General features: G+C 44.1%; 1 protein-coding gene across 7 annotated transcripts in view; it reads right to left on the reverse strand.

Annotated features, from left to right (window-relative positions):
• The window catches only part of Znf251 (zinc finger protein 251), a 28,516-nt gene extending 12,924 nt beyond the window's left edge, over window positions 1-15,592 (reverse strand). The window contains exons 1-3 of one of the 7 annotated variants that reach the window (XM_074069489.1): window positions 15,490-15,592; window positions 14,503-14,635; window positions 14,012-14,125 (exon numbers count right to left, since the gene is read on the reverse strand). In XM_074069489.1, the coding sequence (XP_073925590.1) occupies window positions 14,012-14,125; window positions 14,503-14,629 (241 nt within the window). In that variant the 5' untranslated portion in view covers window positions 14,630-14,635; window positions 15,490-15,592. The other 6 variants (XM_074069487.1, XM_074069491.1, XM_074069486.1 and 3 more) reach the window with 6 other exon arrangements.
• Between the last annotated feature and the right edge of the window lie 2,804 nt (window positions 15,593-18,396).

The following is an 18,396-nucleotide window of genomic DNA, read 5'->3' on the forward strand; positions in this document are numbered from 1 at the left end:
TAATGTTAATAGCATGTTACTTAAACCTGCATCAAAACACTTGCAGAGGGTACCCAGGTGCTGGTGGCTCACACCTGTAATTCCAGCTACTTAGGAGGCTGAGATCAGGAGAATTGCAGTTTGAGGCCAGTCCAGGGAAACAGTTGATGAGACCCCATCTGCAAACTAAGTAGAGCAAAATGGACTGGAGGTGTAGCTCAAGTGGTAGAACGCCTGCTTTACAAGCACAAAGCCCTGAGTTCAAACCCCAATCCTACTACAAAGAAAAAAAAATTGCAGAGGTTCACTATCCTAAAATACTAAGTAAAAGATATCATGTAAGTAAACAGAAGATGAGCGTTGGGGCTGTATCTCAGTGGTAGAGCACCTGCCTAGCATGAACTCAGGAGGCCCTGGGTTCAATCCCCAGCATTGCAAAGAAGAAAACATAAAATGAAAATAATTTAAAGAAAATGTTCTCATTTACAAATCCAGGGCTGGGTGCTTTGCTTCTCACCTGGAATTCTAGGTCCTCGGGAGGCAGAGATCAGGGTTGCAGTTCAAGACCAACCTGGGCAAAAAAATTACTATGACTCTATCGCAACTGATAAACTTGGCATGGCAGTGCATGGCTGCCAGTCCAACTACCCAGGTGGTATAAATAGGAAGATCAAGGTCCAGTCAGAAAAAGATGCAAGACCCTCCCTGAAGAAAACTAAAGCAAAAAGGGCTGGGGGCATGGCTCAAGTGGAAGAGTCCCTGCCTAGCGAGTATGAGACCCTGAGTTCAAACCCCAGTATCACAATAAATAAACATTTGGACATCCAAGTGGCTAAAAGGGTACAGAGAAGCCTAAACGTCTGTGCTGCTGCATCCATTCTGTTTTCATGACCAGTTCTTGATGTTAGTGGGAGACCTCTTTTGCTAACTGCCTGGGTTAGTCAGCTTTGTGCTGCTACAATGAATTTCCTGAGGTAATTAATTTATAAAGAGAAAAGGGTTATTTGGCCCATGGTCTGGAGGTTCTAATCCAAAACTGTGCAGTCCCATTGCTTTGGGCCTCTCTTAAGGGCATCAGATGGCAATAGTGGTGAGTGCATGGGAGAGCAAACCCCTTCTATTGTGAGTTAGAAAGCAGAAAGGATGGGCAAGGTCCCACAATCCCTTTAAAGGAAATGCCCCCAATAGCTTAAGGACCTCTCACAAGCCCTCACCTCTCAACTAAGAACCACCCTGACAACTAAGCTTTTAAGAAATGAAGCTTTGGTGGGCACTTACACAAACCATAGCTCTACTTACCCTTAATTCTCCAACTAATCCCTCTTAGTTCCCTTGTGGGAACCAAAGCTCAAGCCCCACACCCAGCTGCTTGACTAAATACAAAATCTGGATTAAGCCACCAGCACTGAACCCTCTTCTGCACATTGGCTTTAAACTCTTCAATTCTTCCTCCTCCTGTATATGCTTCTGCTCATGTCCTAGACCTCAGGAAGGGCAGAGGTCCAAGGCCCTCACCCTTCATCCATGTATCATGGTACTGATCAGCCTCTATGTGTCCTTCAGGCATTTGGAGTACCCAAAGGGCTGTGAGTAATAAAATCTTTATTCTCCATCTTATGACTTCTCTGGATACAAAAGGGGTGTTCTCCACAAGAAAAACACCCTAGACAAAGAACAATTGTGGAGAAAGGCATAGAGATCCTTCTTCTCATTCCAACTGTGAAGGAAATACAGTATCATAAATTTGAGTTTCCAAATTTGGTCTCTAAGTGAACAAAATTTAGTTCTGAATCTTATGTGTTCAGGAAACCAGGTGCCAGAGGGGCACATGTGTACAGTGGATGAGCCTCTAATGACACATCACTATCACCCAAAGTCCATCATTTACATTAGTGTTCAATCCTGGTCTTGTACATTCTGCAGGTTGTTTTTGTTTGTTTGAACTCAGGGCCTTATGCTTGCTAGGCAGGTGCTCTACTAATCCAGCCACTCCATCAGCCCTTTTTTGTGTTGGTTATTTTCAAGTTAGGGTCTTACGAACTATTTGTCCAGGCTGGCTTCAAACCGAAATCCTCCTGATCTCTGCCTCCTGAGTAACTACAGGCATGAGTCACTGGTACCCAGCCATTCTATGGTTATTGACAAATGGGTGACATCAATCCACCACTGTAATACCATACAATACAGTTTCACCGCCCTGAAAATCCTCTGTGCTCCACCTACTCATCCTCCACCCCTTCCCTACTCCCTGGCAACCACTGATCTTTTTATTATCTCTGTAGTTTTGCCTTTTCAAGAATCTCATAGAGTTGAAATAATACAGTATACAGTATATAGCCTTTTCAGATTGGTTTCCTTCATTTAGTGATAAGCTTTTAAAGACTCCTCCATGTATCTTCATAGCTCCACAAGTTCATTTGTTTAGCCCTGAATAATATTCCATTGTCTGGATGCACCAGTTTATCCACTCATTTACTGGAGAGTAACACGATTGCTTCTAACTTTTGTCAATTATGAATAAAACTCATAAACATCTGTGTACAGGTTTTGTGGACATAAATTCACTTGGGTAAGTACAAACTCTTATTAATGCCTGCACCATTTTGCATTCCAACCGGAAACCGATGAGAGTTCCTATTGCTCTACATCCTTACCAGCACTGGGTTGTCAGTGGTCTGGGTCCTGGACATTCTAAAAGGTGTGTAGTGCTATCTCATTGTTGTTTTAATTTGCAATTCCTAAATGACACATGATGTTGGACATCCTTTTCATATGCCTACTTGCTATCTATGTATCATTGTATCTTATTTGGTAAGGTGTCTGCTCAGGCCTTTTGCCTGTTTTTAAATTCACACTGTTGGTTTTCTTAATCCTAAATTTTAAGAGTTTTATTGGGGGAGTGGGAATCACATCTAGTGGGAATCACTAGATGTGATTCTGGCAAACATTTTCTGTCCATGGACATTCTTACTCTCTTGAAATTATCTTTTGCAGAGCAGATGTTTCTTATCTTAATCAAGTCTAGATTGTCAATTATTTGTTTTTCCAATCTTGCCTTTAGTGATGTAACTAAAAACTCACTATGAGGGGCTGGGGGTATAACTCAAGAGGAACAGCATCCTCCCTAGCAAGCAAGGTTCTGAGTTCAAACGCTAGTACTTTCAAAACTAAAAAACTGTGAAACCCAACATCACTTACATTTCCTTCTATGCTGTCATCTAGAAGTTTTAGTTTTATATTTAGATCTGTGACTGTTTTACTATGGATTGAATTGTGTCTTTCTTCATAATTCATAAGTTGAAGTCCTAACTCTCAATGGTATTTGGAGATGGAGCCTTTGGAAGGTAATTAAGGTTAGATGAGGTCATAGGGCTAGACTCTCATAATGGGATTAGTGCCCTTTTAAGATACCAGAGAGCCGGGGCACAGTGGTGGCTAATACCTGCAATCATAGCTACTTTGGAGTCCAAGATCAAGAAGATTGAAGTTTAAAGTCAGCCAGGCAAAAAGCTGGAAACCCCATGTCAACCAATAAAAAGATGGGCATGGTGGTACATACCTGTCATCTCAGCTATATAGGAAGTGTAAATAGGACGATTGGGATCCAGTCCAGCCCAAGCTTGAATCCTAGTTGAAAAAATAACTAAAGCAAAAAGGGCTTGGGGTATGGCTAAGTGGTAGAGTGCCTGCCTGGCAAGTTCAAGGCTCTCAGAAATCTCCAGAACTATAAGGGGGGAAAAAAAAAGGATGAGAAGGAAGAGAAAGGAGAAGGAGCAAGACATACAATAATAACCAGAGCACTTGCTTCCTGTCCTCTACTCATTGCAACCACAATGAGTATATAATCATCTGAAAGCAAGGAAGAGACCCTCACCAGAAACTAGCACTCATTTTCAACTTCCAGCCTCCAGATCTGTGAAAAAACAAATTCTGTTGTTTAAGCACTCAGTTACTTAAGCAGTTATTTTGTTATGGCAGTTAAGTGTGAGTTAATTTTTTTGTAAAGGGTGTCTACAATCAGATTTTTTTGCTGGTAGCTATCTAGTTAATCCATTTGTTCAAAATTGTCCTTTCTCCACTAAAGTACCTTTGCTTCCCTGTCAAAGATCAGTTGACCATATTTATGTGGTTTTCTAATCTGCTCTAATGACCTATTTGTCTTTTCTTAAACCAATACCATGCTGTTCCAACAGCAGTGGCTTTATAGTGAGTCTAATTTTTTTTTTCTTTTTAGTGCTACTGGGGTTTGAACTCAGGGTCTCATACTTTACCACTTGACCCACTCTGCCAGCTCTTTTTTGGGTTGGGTATTTTGTAAAATTTATATCTATGAATTTCATCTTTTGGGGTGCTTAGGTAAAGAATAATTTTTTTGTTTGTTGGTAGTACTGGGGTTTGAACTCAGGGCTTCAGGCTTGCTAGGCAGGCATTCTGCCACTTGAGCTACTCCAGCAGCCGAGTGTTTTTAATTTCAAATTGTACTTGTTCATTCCTGGCATAAAGGGATTGGCTTCCATCTATTAATTATGTATCGAATAGCTTTGCACTTTCTAGTTTCAGACTTTTTGTTGACTCTTTCAGATTATCTAGACAATCATCTCATTGGTAAACAAATACAGTTTTTTGTTTGTTTGTTTGTTTTTTGTGGTACTAGGATTTGAACACCAGGACTTCAAGATTGCTAGGCAGGCCACTCCACCACCCCCTCCTTTTCTTGTCTTATTGCATTAGCTAGGGCTTTCTGTAATGTTAAAAAGTAGTGAGCGATGATATTCTTGCCTTGTTCTTGATCTTAGAAGGAAAGTTTCAAGTTACTTACTGTTAAGTATAATGCTAGCCAGACAGCCTGCAATCTAGTTATTTGGGAGGCTGAGGTTGGATCACAGTTGAGGCCAGCAAGGGAAAAACAGTTTCTGAGACTCAATCTCCAAAATAACAGAACAAAATGAACTGGAGGTATGGCTCAAGAGGTAGAGAACCTGCTTTGCAAGCATGAAGCCCTGAGTTCAAATCCCAGTTTGTCTGTTTCCCCCTCAAAAAAACCTGTTTGCTGTAGGGTTTTTGTAGACTTTTTAAAATCAAGTTGAGGAATTTCCCCTCTATACCTAGTTTATTGAGCTTTTATCATGAGTAAATATTGGATTTTATCAAATTACCCTTTCTCTATCTATTGAAATGTGATTATTTTTTCTTTAGTGATATGGTGAATTGTTGATTTTTGGATGCTAATCCAGTCTTGCATAACTGGGTGAAAGCCCACTTTGTTATGACACATAATTCTTTTAGGGTTGGCGGAGTGGCTAAAGTGGTAGCAATCATGAGGCCCTGAGTTCAAACTCCAGTACTGCAAAAATAAATAAAACAAAAATAAAATTCTTTTATACACTGTTTGATTTGATTTGCTAGGGTTTTTGTTTTGGTGGTACTGGAGCTTGAACTCAGGGCCTCAAGATTGCTAGGCAGGCACTCCACCACTTGAGCCACTCTGCCAGCCCTTCTTTGTATTGGATATTTTCAATAGTCTCACGAACTATTTTGCCCACGGCTGGCCTCAAACTGTAATTTCCTCCCAACCTCTTGTCTTCCAAGTAGCTAGGATTACAGGCATGAACCACTGGTACCCAGCATATTGCTAATATTTTCTTGAAGATTTTTGCATCTATGTTCATTAGGTATTTGTCTACTGTTTTCTTATAATGTCTGATTTTGCTGTTAGGGTAATGCTGGTCTCACAGAAAGAGGAAGTATTCCCTCTGTTTCTATCACCTGGGAGAGCGTACAGAATTGCTATAGTTTCTTCCTTAAATGTCAGAATTCACAAGCGAACCCATCTGAGACAGGTGGATTTGGTTTGGGAAGGTTATTATTGATTCAATTTAATAGATGTATCTACTCAGATTGTCTTTCTTCTTGTGTGAATTTTCAGAGGTTTGTCTTTCAAGGAACTGGTTCTTTTCATCTAAGTTCTCAAATGTTTGGGCAGAATTGTTTATAACATCCCTTTATTATCCTTTAAATGTCTGCAGTGATGTCCCCTTTCTCATGTCTGAATAATAATTTGTGTTCTCACTGCTTTTTTTTTTTTTTCCAGTACTGAGGCTTGAACTCAGGGCCTATACCTTGAGCCATTCCACCAGCTCTTTTTTGTGATGGTTTTTTTTGAGATAGGGTCTCTCGAACTATTTGCCCAGGCTGACTTTGAACTTCAATCCCCCTGATCTCTGCCGCCTAGCTAGTATTACAGGTATGAGTCACTGGCTTTCACTGCTTTAAATTAGCTGGCTAAAGGCTTATCAACTTTATTGACCTTTTCAAAGAACAAAGTTTTTGTTTTGCTAGTTTTCTCTATTGTTTACCTGTTTTAAATTTCACTGATTTCTGTTCTTTGTTTCTGCTGACTTTGCAATTAGTTCACCCTTCTTATTCTATTTCCCAAAGCTGGAAGCTAAGAATATTGCTTTTAATCTATCTTCTTTTCTTTTAAAGTTATTGACAACCCTCCTCCAACCCTTGTCACTGCATCACCACACTGTATTTGGTTTTTAATTTTAGAAGGTTTAGAGGGATCGTGGAGAATATTTGCCTAGCCCCTCCCCTCAAATCTTAAAGGTCCTTGAGAGTTAGAGATAATTTTAGTGATGATATTTCATTTCTTTGAAATTCCATCTTTGCAGGGGAATTTGATTTCCATGGTATTTTTCTTTGGGTGATTTCTTATTTTGGATTTCAGAACAAGCTGGGACTTGCATGCAAATTCTTCTAATACTTGTTCCTAAAATCTACTTCCTTGGGGCCCAGCCACAAGGAGGCCAAAAATGACAGCCTAAACTTGCAGTCATGATTTTGTTACTCCAACAGACATACTGTCCAGAAAACAGAGGGAGATGGCTGGTTCCCATCCTTTCCCTGTGCTTTCTTATCTTCTGTTGTCCTGTGATCCTCCTCACTGCCTGTCAGGCTCAGTTTCAATGATTTGCCACACCCACTCAAAGAAGGGAGAAGCACTACCAACTGAGGTATCAGTGGCCACTGAGTAGTCTGCAAACAGAGGCGCTGGCCTCCTCAGGCTCCAAGCAGATGGCTGCCCACGTCAGGCCCTCCATGGGTTTCAAAAACCCAGGCTTTTGGCTCCCACACCTTCCAGGTGAGGGAAATTTCTGGTTCACATTTTCTGGAGAGATGAAGCATGTTGCTGGGGTCTTGGTTTTGGACAGATGATGCCATCTAATAGTTTCTCCAAGGGCTATAATTATTTGTAGTAGTATTCGTGGTAGTATTTTGGTGGTACTTGTGTTTGAACTCGGGGCTTTGCACTTTCTAGGCAGACAGGCTACCATCCAGGGGCTATTCTTGGTTATTTTATAAAGTCAACCCTCAGTTCTTTAAAGTAAGGAGGTCTCATCTGAAAACATGACTTTCCAGGCAAAGCCTTGGTAACGTTACCACTTTGCTAACTGAATCCTGGATTACTGAGCAAGGAGCTTAATGCAAAAAAGATTTTTAAAAAGAAAAGAGCTTTAGACCTGAGGGAGGCCCACTCATGACTCTCAAGGCTCCAGGAGGAAGACAGAAGAGAGGGTCAGTAGTGTTCTTTTGTGTTCTTCAAGGAATCTCACGGTCACAAGGAGAGGCAGAATCAAATGGGAAGATCAGATCTTAGAGGAACCAATTTGGGGAGATCATTTAAGTTTCACAGAAAAGGCCAACGAAGTTCTAATTAACTGGGGTTCCAGAGAAGGGATTCGGACAACTGGTCAGAATCCCAAAGAGAATAGAAGCCTTAAACAAACAAATGGCTAGGCACAGGTGGCTCACACCTGTAATCCTAGCTACTCAGGAGGCAGAGATCAGGAGGATCTCAGTTCAAAGCCAGCCCCAGACAGCAAATAGTTTATGAGTCCCTATCTCAAAACAAACAACAAAAATAAAACCACCACAAAAAAAGGGCTGGTGGAGTAGTTCAAGGTGTAGGCCTTGAGTTCAAACCCTAGCACCACAAAAAAAAAAAAAAAAAAAAAAAAGAACAAAGCCACAAATATATCTATATCAGCTAGTTAAGCTGATTTTGGTCGTACAGTGATAACTATGGAGGCAATGGCATTGAGAAAAACATTTTTCCCCCTGGCCAGGGAAGGGTCTGAGGTGCCTGCCCACCCCAAGAAGCAGTGTGAAGCCAGTCTCTCCAGTCTAGCCTATGATTAGCTCCATGGGCCAGTCCCCTAGTCGTCCTCCAAAGCAAAACTACAAAGATAAAAATCTAATGCATAAGAAAGGCAGGTTAAGGGAGCTTCCAGATTCTTGTTTTTGTCCTAGTAAACTGGCATTGTTTTCTTTCCTATAGTCTCATGTTAGCTAAAGAATGAAGGCTAGGCTGGCAGATGAGCTCATGCAGCAAGAGTGTCTGCCTAGCAAGCTTGAGGCCCTGAGTTCAATCTCCATTGCTGCCAAATAAAAAAAAGAATGAAGGCTAGACAAAAACCTCTTTAATAAATGCATTCAATTATATAAATTTCTACACTAAGCACTACTTTCACTGCATTCCACAAATTTTGATAAGTGAAGTTTTTATTTATTCAAAATATTTGCGGGGTGCCAGTGACTCAGGTCTGTAATCCTAGCTACTCAGGAGGCAGAGACCAGGAGGAGTATGGTTCAAAGCCAGCCCAGGCAAATAGTTTGTGAGACCTGATCTCAAAAACCCCACCTCAAAAAAAGGGCTGGTGGAGTGGCTCAAGGTGTAGGCCCTGAGTTCAAACCCCAGCACTGCAAAAAATATTAAAAATTTCTCTTCAGATTTTTTCTTTAACTAGTATGTTATTTATATATTGTTTGGGGCTGGAGCATGGCTCAAGTGGTACAGCACTTGTGAGAGGCACTGAATTCAAACCCAATCCACCAAAAATTAAAAGTTGTATATTGTTTGCTGAGCATGATAGTGCATGCCTATAATCTCAGCACTCAAGAGACTGAGGCAGGAGAATCTTGAGTTCCAGGCCAGTCTGGGCTTCATACTGAGATGCTGTCTCAAAAAAAAGGAAAGAAGCCAGGCACAATGGCTCACATCTGCAATTCTAACTACTGGGACAGGAGATGGAGAGGCTTAAGGTTGGCTTCGAGGCTAGCACAGGCAAAAGAGTTCTCGAGAACTCATCTCGATCAAAAGCTGGGTGTGGTGGCATGTGCCTGTCATCCCAGCTACGAGTAATGTATAAATAGAAGGATCATGGTTCAAGCCAGCCTGGGCATAAATGCAAGACCCTATCTAAAAATAACCAAAATAGACTGGAAGTGGCTCCTCTGAGTTCAAACCCCAGTACAACCAAAAGAAAAAAAAAAAAAAAAAGCCAAAGCAAAAAAAGCTTGGGGGTATGGCCTGAGTTCAAACCCAATTACTACCAAAAAAAAAAGGGGGGGGAGAAAGGAACAATCTATCTGTACTTTCTCACCTTTTAACACTCCTTGCAATTTCTGCTAAAAGCTAGACAGATGTGCTGGGTGAAGGAGCTGCAATAAGCAGGCCTCAGTAAAGTACTCAGATGTCAGAGTGATAATGGTTCACAGCACTATGAGTAGATCTCAGTCTGGTACCTTTGCTCCGTATTTCCCCACATATGTGGGACAGGATTGTATACAGGGCTGGGGTTGGACAGTTCCCATTTTTCAAGTCAGTTAGGTTGTGGGAAAATCATTTCTCACAAAGGCAGTCTTGTAGGAAGAACAGAGTGGTTTAGCAGATTTCAAAATGGTCTCTTTTCCCTTCCCTCTGCCAGAAGCAGGAAGGGATTTTCCCTGATATTCACTGTGAGGTCTTGGTTGAGCTTCTGGATATAACACTTACAAAATTGTGAACGCTACGACTGGGTCTCCCTGGAGTTTTTAACTCAGCCTTGTCCACACTGACCCACCATCAATTTGTCAATCATAGTTCAGATTCCTGACCTTGCACTGGTTCCCTTGGAGGTTCCTGTTCATAAATTATGATTCTTTGTGTCTGCCTGCCCAACTTTCAAGGCAATGGTTTGCCCATGCCCTCAGTTCTCTGACAGATCTAAGCGCTGTTCATTTTTCAGTATGTTGTTCGGACATAGTGGCTCTAAAGGTTGAACTCAAGGCCTCATGCTTGCTAGGCAGGCTCTGTACAACATGAACCATATTACCATGTTGGTTATTTTTGAGACAGGGTCTTGCTTTATGCCCGAGTCAGCCTGGATCCCAATTCTCCTATCTGTACTTCCCTGTGTAGCTGGGATAACAAGCTACACCATGCCCAGCCATTGTTGAGATGGGGTACTGCAAACTTTTTGCCCAAACTGCCTTGAACCATGGTAATCCAGATCTCCACCTCCTGTGTTTCTGGGATTACAGGCTAGAGCCACTATTTTGGTCTTTCCTTTTAATTTTGTTTAAACCATATGCAGATGGCCCCCAACTGTTAGTCAGCTTTCCAATACTATGACAAAATACCCAAGATAATCAACTTAAAAAGAGGAAAGGTTTATTTTGACTCATGGTTTCAGAAGTTGCAGTCCACAGTTGCTTGGCCCTGTTGCTTCAGGCCTGTGGCAGAGCAGTACATCACATCAAAAGTGTGTGAGAAGACCTGATCACTTTATGGCAGCCAGATACTAGGAAGGGATACAGGAAGGGTCGGAATCCCAACATCCCCTTCAAGGCAACCCCCAGTGACCTAACTTCCTTCAACTAGGACCCACCTCCTAAAAGTTCTACCAAATCTAACAGTGCCTCAATACAGCCTTTTACACATGGGCTTTTGGGGGGACATTTCAGATTCAAACTACAACTCTGACTCACCATGGATCAAGTTCAACTTTATGATGTGCAAAAGTGACATGCATTTAATAGAAATCATACTTCAGAATTTGAATCTTGATGTTTTCCCAGGCTAGGTAGTACATTCCTCCCTTGCAATGTTGAGTGGTGGTAGCCTCCCAGTCAGTCACAAGATCACAAGCAGAAGCAATGTACTCCACAATGGGCTTTTACTAACTCAGGATGTTAAGTAGGTTAGGTCTAATAAATGCATTTTCAACTTATATTTTCAATTTAAAATGGATTATCAGAACATAATCACAGTGTAAATTATGGGGCATCTGTAACTGCTTAAAACTAAAATTGTAATATTGTATTGTGAGGTTTAAAGATGTATATACATGTATTACATGTTACTTTAACATAAAGGATGGAAGGGATGATTACAAGATTTATAATGAATGAGTACATAAACAGCAAGAAAGAGGAACAAAGGAAATGTTTTTAAAAAGCAGAGATACATATTGAATAAAAAACAAAATACTATCCACAAGTGCCGTTCTGAACCACATAAAAATTACATTAGGCCAGGTGCTGATAATCCTTAGTTACTCAGGAGGCAGAGATCAGGAAGATCATGGTTTGAAGCCAGCCTGGGCAAACAGTTCCTCGAGACCCTATCTTGAAAAACCCTTCACAAAAATAGGGCTGGTGGAGTGGCTCATGGTGAAGGCCCTGAATTCAAACCCCAGTACCAAAAAAAAAAAAATTACATTAAACATTTAATAGAATAATCACTATAATTAAAAGACATGGATTGTCAGGATGGATATAAAATGAGACCCAGGTGGCTGGGACATGGCTTAAGTGATATACTGCCTGCCTGTGGTGGTAATGCCTGAAATTCCAGGACTCCAGAGGCTGAAGCAGGAGGATCAAGAGTTCAAGGCCAGCCTGGGCCACATAGGAAGACCCTGTCTCAAAAACAAAGCAAAACAAAACAAAACAGAAAATGAGACCATATTGCTATCTGGAAGAGATTTACTTTAAGCATAAAGGTTGAAATTAAATGGATGAAAAAAAAAAAAACTATCCTATAATAACAGTAAGAATAAAAAGACTAGAGTTGCTATGTTAGTATTAGATAAAATATATCTCAAAACAAAATGTATTACCAGAGGTAAAGATGGATCCTCTTTTTTCTGACAATGATAATCATAAATGAGAACAAGCTCAACAAGTTTCAAAATACATGAAGCAGACACTGAAAAAAGTAAAAGAAGGAAAAGATAATTCACAATCATCCTTGTATATTTTAACATCCTTCCCTTAGGAAATGAAAGAATAACTAGACAGAAAATTAGCAAAATGCTGGGGAAGATCTGGACCACAGCATCAACCACCTTGACTTAACAGATATTTATACAACCCTATAATGGCAGAACACTCAGCCTTTTTATGTGAACATGGTATGCTTACCAAGGGATGCTGTGGCTATAATAACTACAGTCAGCAATTACAAGAATTAAATATGATGGGTACCCATGATTAACATCTGTAATCCTAGCTATCTAGGAGGCTAAGATTGGAAGGATGGAGGTTCAAGGCCAGCCCAGGCAAAAAATTATAGGGAATGGATCTGGAAAGCTTCAAAAGTGCCTACATCTAGCTGGGCACCAGTGGCTCAGGCCTGTAATCCTAGGTACTTGGGAAGCAGAGATTAGGAGGATAGAGGTTCAAGGCTAGCCTGAGCAAACAGTTTATGAGAGCCCATGTCTGAAAGAACCAGAGCAAAATAGACTGGGGTGGCTTAAGTGGTAGAGCACCTGCTTTGCAAGCATGAAGCCTTCAGTTCAAACTCCCCAGTCTCACCCGAAAAAAAAAAAAAAAAGAGCATGTTCTATAACCACAGTGGAATTACATAATAAATTAACAAGAAGGTGACTAGGAAAACACTATTTGTAAATTAATTCATGTACAAATAATCATTGAGTCAAAGAAATCACAAGAAAAATTAGATAGTATTTTTAACTATATGATAATGAAAACAGAACATATTAAAAATTTGTGACATGTACCTAAGGCTTTGCTTTAAGAAAGCCTTATAACTATAAAATGTCTATGATAAGAAATATCACAAGTCAATAACCTTTGGAAACAAAAGGCCTCCAACAGCCAATTTTAATGTTCATAAATTTGGGGTACATTAATTACAAGAGCTTTCCTGAGTAAACTACTAGAAGACAAGCTTCAGACAGCAGAGATGATGGTGGGGAAGTTTTTGGTAAAGGAACTGACATCTACCTAAAGGGTAAACAAGTGATACACTTAACTGCAGAAATAAGACAACAGCAAAGATGGGGATAGGAGTGATGAAGTACTTAGGCTGATAGTGAGGAACAGTATACTCAACAAAACAGAGGGGAACAAGGAGGAAAGGGCAGGAAGCAGAACAAGGCTCAGTATCTGAGAGTCAAAATAATACTTAGAATTGGGTGTCAGTGGCTCACACCTGTAATCCTAGCTACTCAGGAGGCAGAGATCAGATAGGATCACAGTTTGAAGCCAGCCGGGCAAACAGTTCTGCAAGACCTTACCTCGAAAAAACCCTTCACAAAAAAGGGCTGGTGGAGTGGCTGAAGGTGCATGCCCTGAGTTCAAGTCTCAGTACCACAAAAAAAAAAGAAAGAAAGAAAATAATACTTAGAGCTGATGAATCAATTAGAGAAGTAGATTCAACAGAACAATTCTAAAAAGAATCCAGGTGTGGTGGCATGCATTTGTAGTTCCAGCTGCTCAGGAGACTGAGGCACTTGAGCCAGGATGATCACTTGAGCCAGGAGTTCAAGACCAACCTGGATACCAGCAAGACCCTGTCTCAAGGAAAAGAATAAGAGAATACTACTGACCAAAACTGAGGGTGAAGAGGTGAAGGATAAAAGGATAGGGATCCAGTAGCTACTGTCAAGAGGGCAAGAAGTATATTATATAGAAGAAGTATATTATAAAGGGAATGAAGGGGTGTAAAGATAATCCCTAGAACAAAACATAACATGACCAGAACTATATATATTTTTAAAGCAGAGCAAATGGACAGAAAGGGAAAACCTTTTAAACCAGGTGCATATGCTCAGGAGCATATAGGGGAGTGTACTGCCCCTGGAGAAGCTGAGTGAGCACCATCACCTTACCTACCTCACTACTTGCCCTCAAGGGTAGAGTGGGAGGCCATTCCTGGGACCAGCCTCCCGCCCAGGCTCACCTGTCCTGCAGCTTCTCAAGACTTCTGGTTCTTCAGCCCCCAGGAGATCCAGGACCCACAGCTCCTCCCCTTGCTCCAGCTGAGAGATCAGTTCTGGCTTAGGGACAGGGAGTCCTGTTGAGGATGAAGATTCTGGATAAGCTGGTGTGGCTTGGGGTGCTGGGGCAGAACTCTGGCCCATGGGTTTTCCATACCAGCTGAGGAGGGAAGTACCCTGTATGCATGGATGTACGGGGTAGGTTGAATGTGAGTGCTGAGGGAAAACTCTCTCAATAGTTCTCTGGGGTAGAGGGGACCACGGGGCCACTGGCAACAGAGAGCAAAGTCCCTAGAACTGGGCAGCAAGGCATGGGGAATGTTTCTTCGTCAGAGATCAGACTGGTACCTGGGGAAAGGGCAGCACAGTTTCTTTGGGATCGAAAGAGCCAAAGCAGCGTACAACCCCCTTAGAGACCTCCAAGTATAAACCAGGGCACCAGAGAAGTCCTCACCCAGCGAGGCCATATTCCCATAGTTCTCCAGCATCACGTCCCTGTAGAGTGCTCTCTGCTGGGGGCCCAACTGCTGCCCCTCCGCCCTGGAGAAATACACCGCCACGTCTTGGAAGGTCAACGGCATCTCGCCCTGGAACGATACCACACTGCGAGTGTGCCAGCTGGGCGAAGGCACGCTCTGGGGAGCTGGCTTCATGAAGGTCCAAGATGGATCAGCCGACCTCAGCCAAGGGCACCAGCTGAGCCGCACTCCCGAGAGAGGGCATGGGTCGCCACTGCATCGCTGATCCCTTGGGGCTTTACCCGCTTCCTGGCTCACAGCCGTGGGGGAGACAGTTTCTGCCTAGGGCAGCACAGAAAGGGCCCTGCAGCCTAACTTGGCTCCTACGAAGCCCTGACCTAATGTCTCCCTACTTACTCTCCGAGAAGGGGACCCCCCCCCCCGCCGCAGGGACCGCGGCTGGATGGTCAGGAGAAGGATGCAGACCTTGGTTCCTGGAGGGTACAGAAGTACCCGCCCCGAGCTCCTCCCCAAACCAGACAACAGCCCCAAGCACGGCGAAAGCGGGTAGCTCCAGCCGTGCACACCTGCCGGAGCCCCGGGGTTGGGACAGGCCGGCGGGCGGGAGGTTAGCGGGGTGGGCAGCGAGGGCCGGCAGTGGGCGAAGCCTGAAGCCCACTTCTTTCCAACCCGCGCCTCCCACGGCCACGCAGCGGCCCGCTGCTCCTAGGCCCCCGCGCGCTCCAGGGCCAGCCCCTAGACAGGGCCTCCACTTCTCTGGGCCGTCCCTCCTCCCTAGAGGCCACCAGAGCCCCAGGTCGGAACCTCCTCCGGGGTTTGTGGGAGGACCCGCCTGCCAGCAGGCCCCGATGCGCCGTCGAATCCGCACGTCACTTCCACCGTCTGAAGCCCTTCCTTCTCTCCGCCTAGTCGCGGCCGCCCCCGCCCACCCCCACTGCAGGCGGAGCCGCGGGAGGCCTCACCTCTGTGCCACCGGCAGGACAAGCCCCGCGTCTGGACGGAGCCTGCGCCCGCCGGCTGCGAGGAAGAGCGCGCAGACCCGCCAGGGGCGGGGCCAGAGGGAGGAGGGGCGGACACGGCTGAACTGCGCGCGCGCGGTCGCAGGGCACGGCCGGAAACAGGATGAAGCCCCGCCTCCGGGAGGCCCCACCTGCAAACTTTCGGGGCCGCTCTAGGATGTCTGGAGGACTGCACGGTCTGTAGTGGGAGGAATACGGACGGTGCGTGTCGCAGCTGGTTGCGTCCAGCCCTCGCGCCAAGAGTGACCACGGTCGCTCAGGGGTCTCTCGGGGCTAGGCCCGCCGGGATCCGTGTCGCATGTCCTCTCCTCTTCGTCACAGCCACACAGTGGCGCCTTCTGATGGCCGATAAAGCACGGGTTAAGGAATGTTTGGGCCGGGCACAGTGGTATTCGTTTGTAATCCCAGCACTCAGGAGGCTGAGGCAGGAGGATCTCGATTTCGAGACCAGTCTATCTACATAACAAGGCCTTGCCTCCAAAAAACAAAACAAAACCTACTATGCACTCGGTAAAATTGAAATGGCAGCGTTAGGAGGGATAAGGGAAGAAAAGACTGGATGAAACCAAGGATGAAATAGGCTGTACTCTGCTAGAATTCAGACACGAACTTCAGGTCTGAGAAAGTCCACGATTAAATAAGACCAAGCAGAGTTGTTACCTGAGGTGGAGGAGAGGTGAAGGGAAAATAAGGGAAAAGAACTGGGGCACTTAAGGAAAAGGAGGAGAGACACACCAAGAAAGAATCCGTGACCTTCACAAGCAGCAGGCCTTTATTGAGGGAGAGAGGCGTGAGAGGGGCCCTCAGAGTAGTATTCTGAGAGGGAGGAGAGCACAACTCTCTTAACAGTTTGGGGTTTTTAAGCACCCTGTGGTGGGAAAAAGGAGGTTGAAGGAGCTAGGATCATCTGGGCTGAGCAGCCTGATGTGTTGTTTTTTTGTGGCCTTCCTATCTGAGGTACCATATTTGCATTGTTTCAGTGTTTCTCAACATTCCAGCATTTCAGCCTCTTTGGGGTGGGGGCACCATTTGTCTTCTGACTACTTCTGGCTGGTCAGGGGCAACAAGGGGGCTTTGTTGTTGAGCTTGGAGAGTTTGTAGAAACATAATGGCTTGAATTGCTCCCCTGAGGTAGCCCGGGAGATGGCAATAATACATTCCTGTAAAGATTTTTGAAGAACATTAATGAGGCATGGAAGGAACATTAGGGTCAGACAAGCAAAGATCAGAGGGACTGCCAGCGGGATGAGCCATGGACACAAAGAAGAAAGAATATTAATAGGTTCTGAGGATGTTAGCTGTTGTGCCCCCTCTTGAGTTTCTTTATCCCGTCCCTAACTATGACAGACTTACTGGTTAAAAAACAACAATTCTCTCCCAAAAAAGACATAGCCTGCCTTTTTCAGCTTTAAGGAGATCTAGTCCTCTTCTGTTCTGTAGGACCACTGCCACTAATGAGTAGATCTGGTCTTGGATTGCAGAGATCTGTAAGGCAATATCGTTAAGGCTTTCTTTTAGGGCTTCTGACAGTTTACGGAACTGGATAATTGATACTCCTAGTCTGGCCGAACCTGTTCCAACTCCAGTGAGAAGACCCAGTCCCACCACCAAGGGGGTGAGACATATCTCTTTTGTATGTATGACGCTAACAACCGAAATGGGGATAATTTCTGTGTTAATGTTGTGCGATAAAGGAGGAATTAAGAAGACGAGTGTACAAACTCTGGTTCAGTTAGTAAGCAGGCATATATATATTTGCGACCCACATGGGAAGAAGATTCCTGTGGAGGGGGAGAGACATCCCATTAACTCAAAGGAAAGGAGGGGGTCTAGTCAATCTGCATTCTGCTCTCTCTCCCATGAGCAGAAGGAGACAGTGAGGGAGGCCATTAGAAGGAGCTGTAAGAGGGGAGAAGAGGCATTGGTTGGTGTGGGGGAACTTCATGATCAGCGGTTGGTTTGCCAGGTAGAGAAAGAGTTGGGAATGAGGTGTGACTGAGGTGCAGTTACTCTTGGAGAAGGGGTTTGGGTGTAGTCCCGGTATATTAAAGACTGGAATGGCACTAGGGTGGAGTCTCCCATTAGGAAAGTCTGAGATGGCTGTAGTGAAGTTGCCCTGGAGGGGAGGGAATGGGGTTGTGACAAAATGGATAGGTTGGGGGTCAAGAAGTAGGCATTTTGATGTGTTTGCACCCATCACTCCCTTGGTTAAGGAGTTTGAGTTGCCTGCGATGGGGGGTGGGAGAAGGGTCTCTGTGCACCAGGAGACATTAAGGGAGCCTATGGGCTGAGAATCTGGAAAGTGTGGTCTTTGTGAGCATAAAGGTGCTGTCCCCATAGAGGTCAGCCTGGGGTATAGAGCCTATAACAGGTGGAGGTGCTTTTGAAAGGGTGGAGTGTTGTGAGTTTCCCAGTAGGGGTGTTAGTAGGAGTCTTAAGTCAAATAAAGCCTACGAAGCAGATTCGGCATTATTGCTCCGAAAGCGGTGGTGAAGAACATAGTGCCCAGGTGAGTTGAGCTTTGATATGTGGACCCTCTTTTGGTGGGTCCAAGCCTGAAACACGAGAGAGCAGGACGGGGTTTAACCGCAGTGGAGGTTGTTAAAATAACCTATAGAGGACCCTTCCAAGGAGGTTATGGGGGGGGTGCTGGTCCCTTGTAATAAACCCATTCCCCAAATCTGAGCTGGATCAGGGTTTGAAGAAGCAGATGTGGGGTTTGGGAGGTGGGTGTTCAGGTGTGCCCATAGTATTCTCCTCATCTATGGTAGTCAAGAAAGCAGGGGAGGGGGAATGTTACAGGGTTTTATAGGAAGACCCAGTGTTACAAGAAGGCAGCCATACATGGCC

The sequence above is a fragment of the Castor canadensis genome, chromosome 3, assembly GCF_047511655.1.
Source record: "Castor canadensis chromosome 3, mCasCan1.hap1v2, whole genome shotgun sequence".
In the NCBI taxonomy this organism is placed as follows: domain Eukaryota; kingdom Metazoa; phylum Chordata; class Mammalia; order Rodentia; family Castoridae; genus Castor; species Castor canadensis.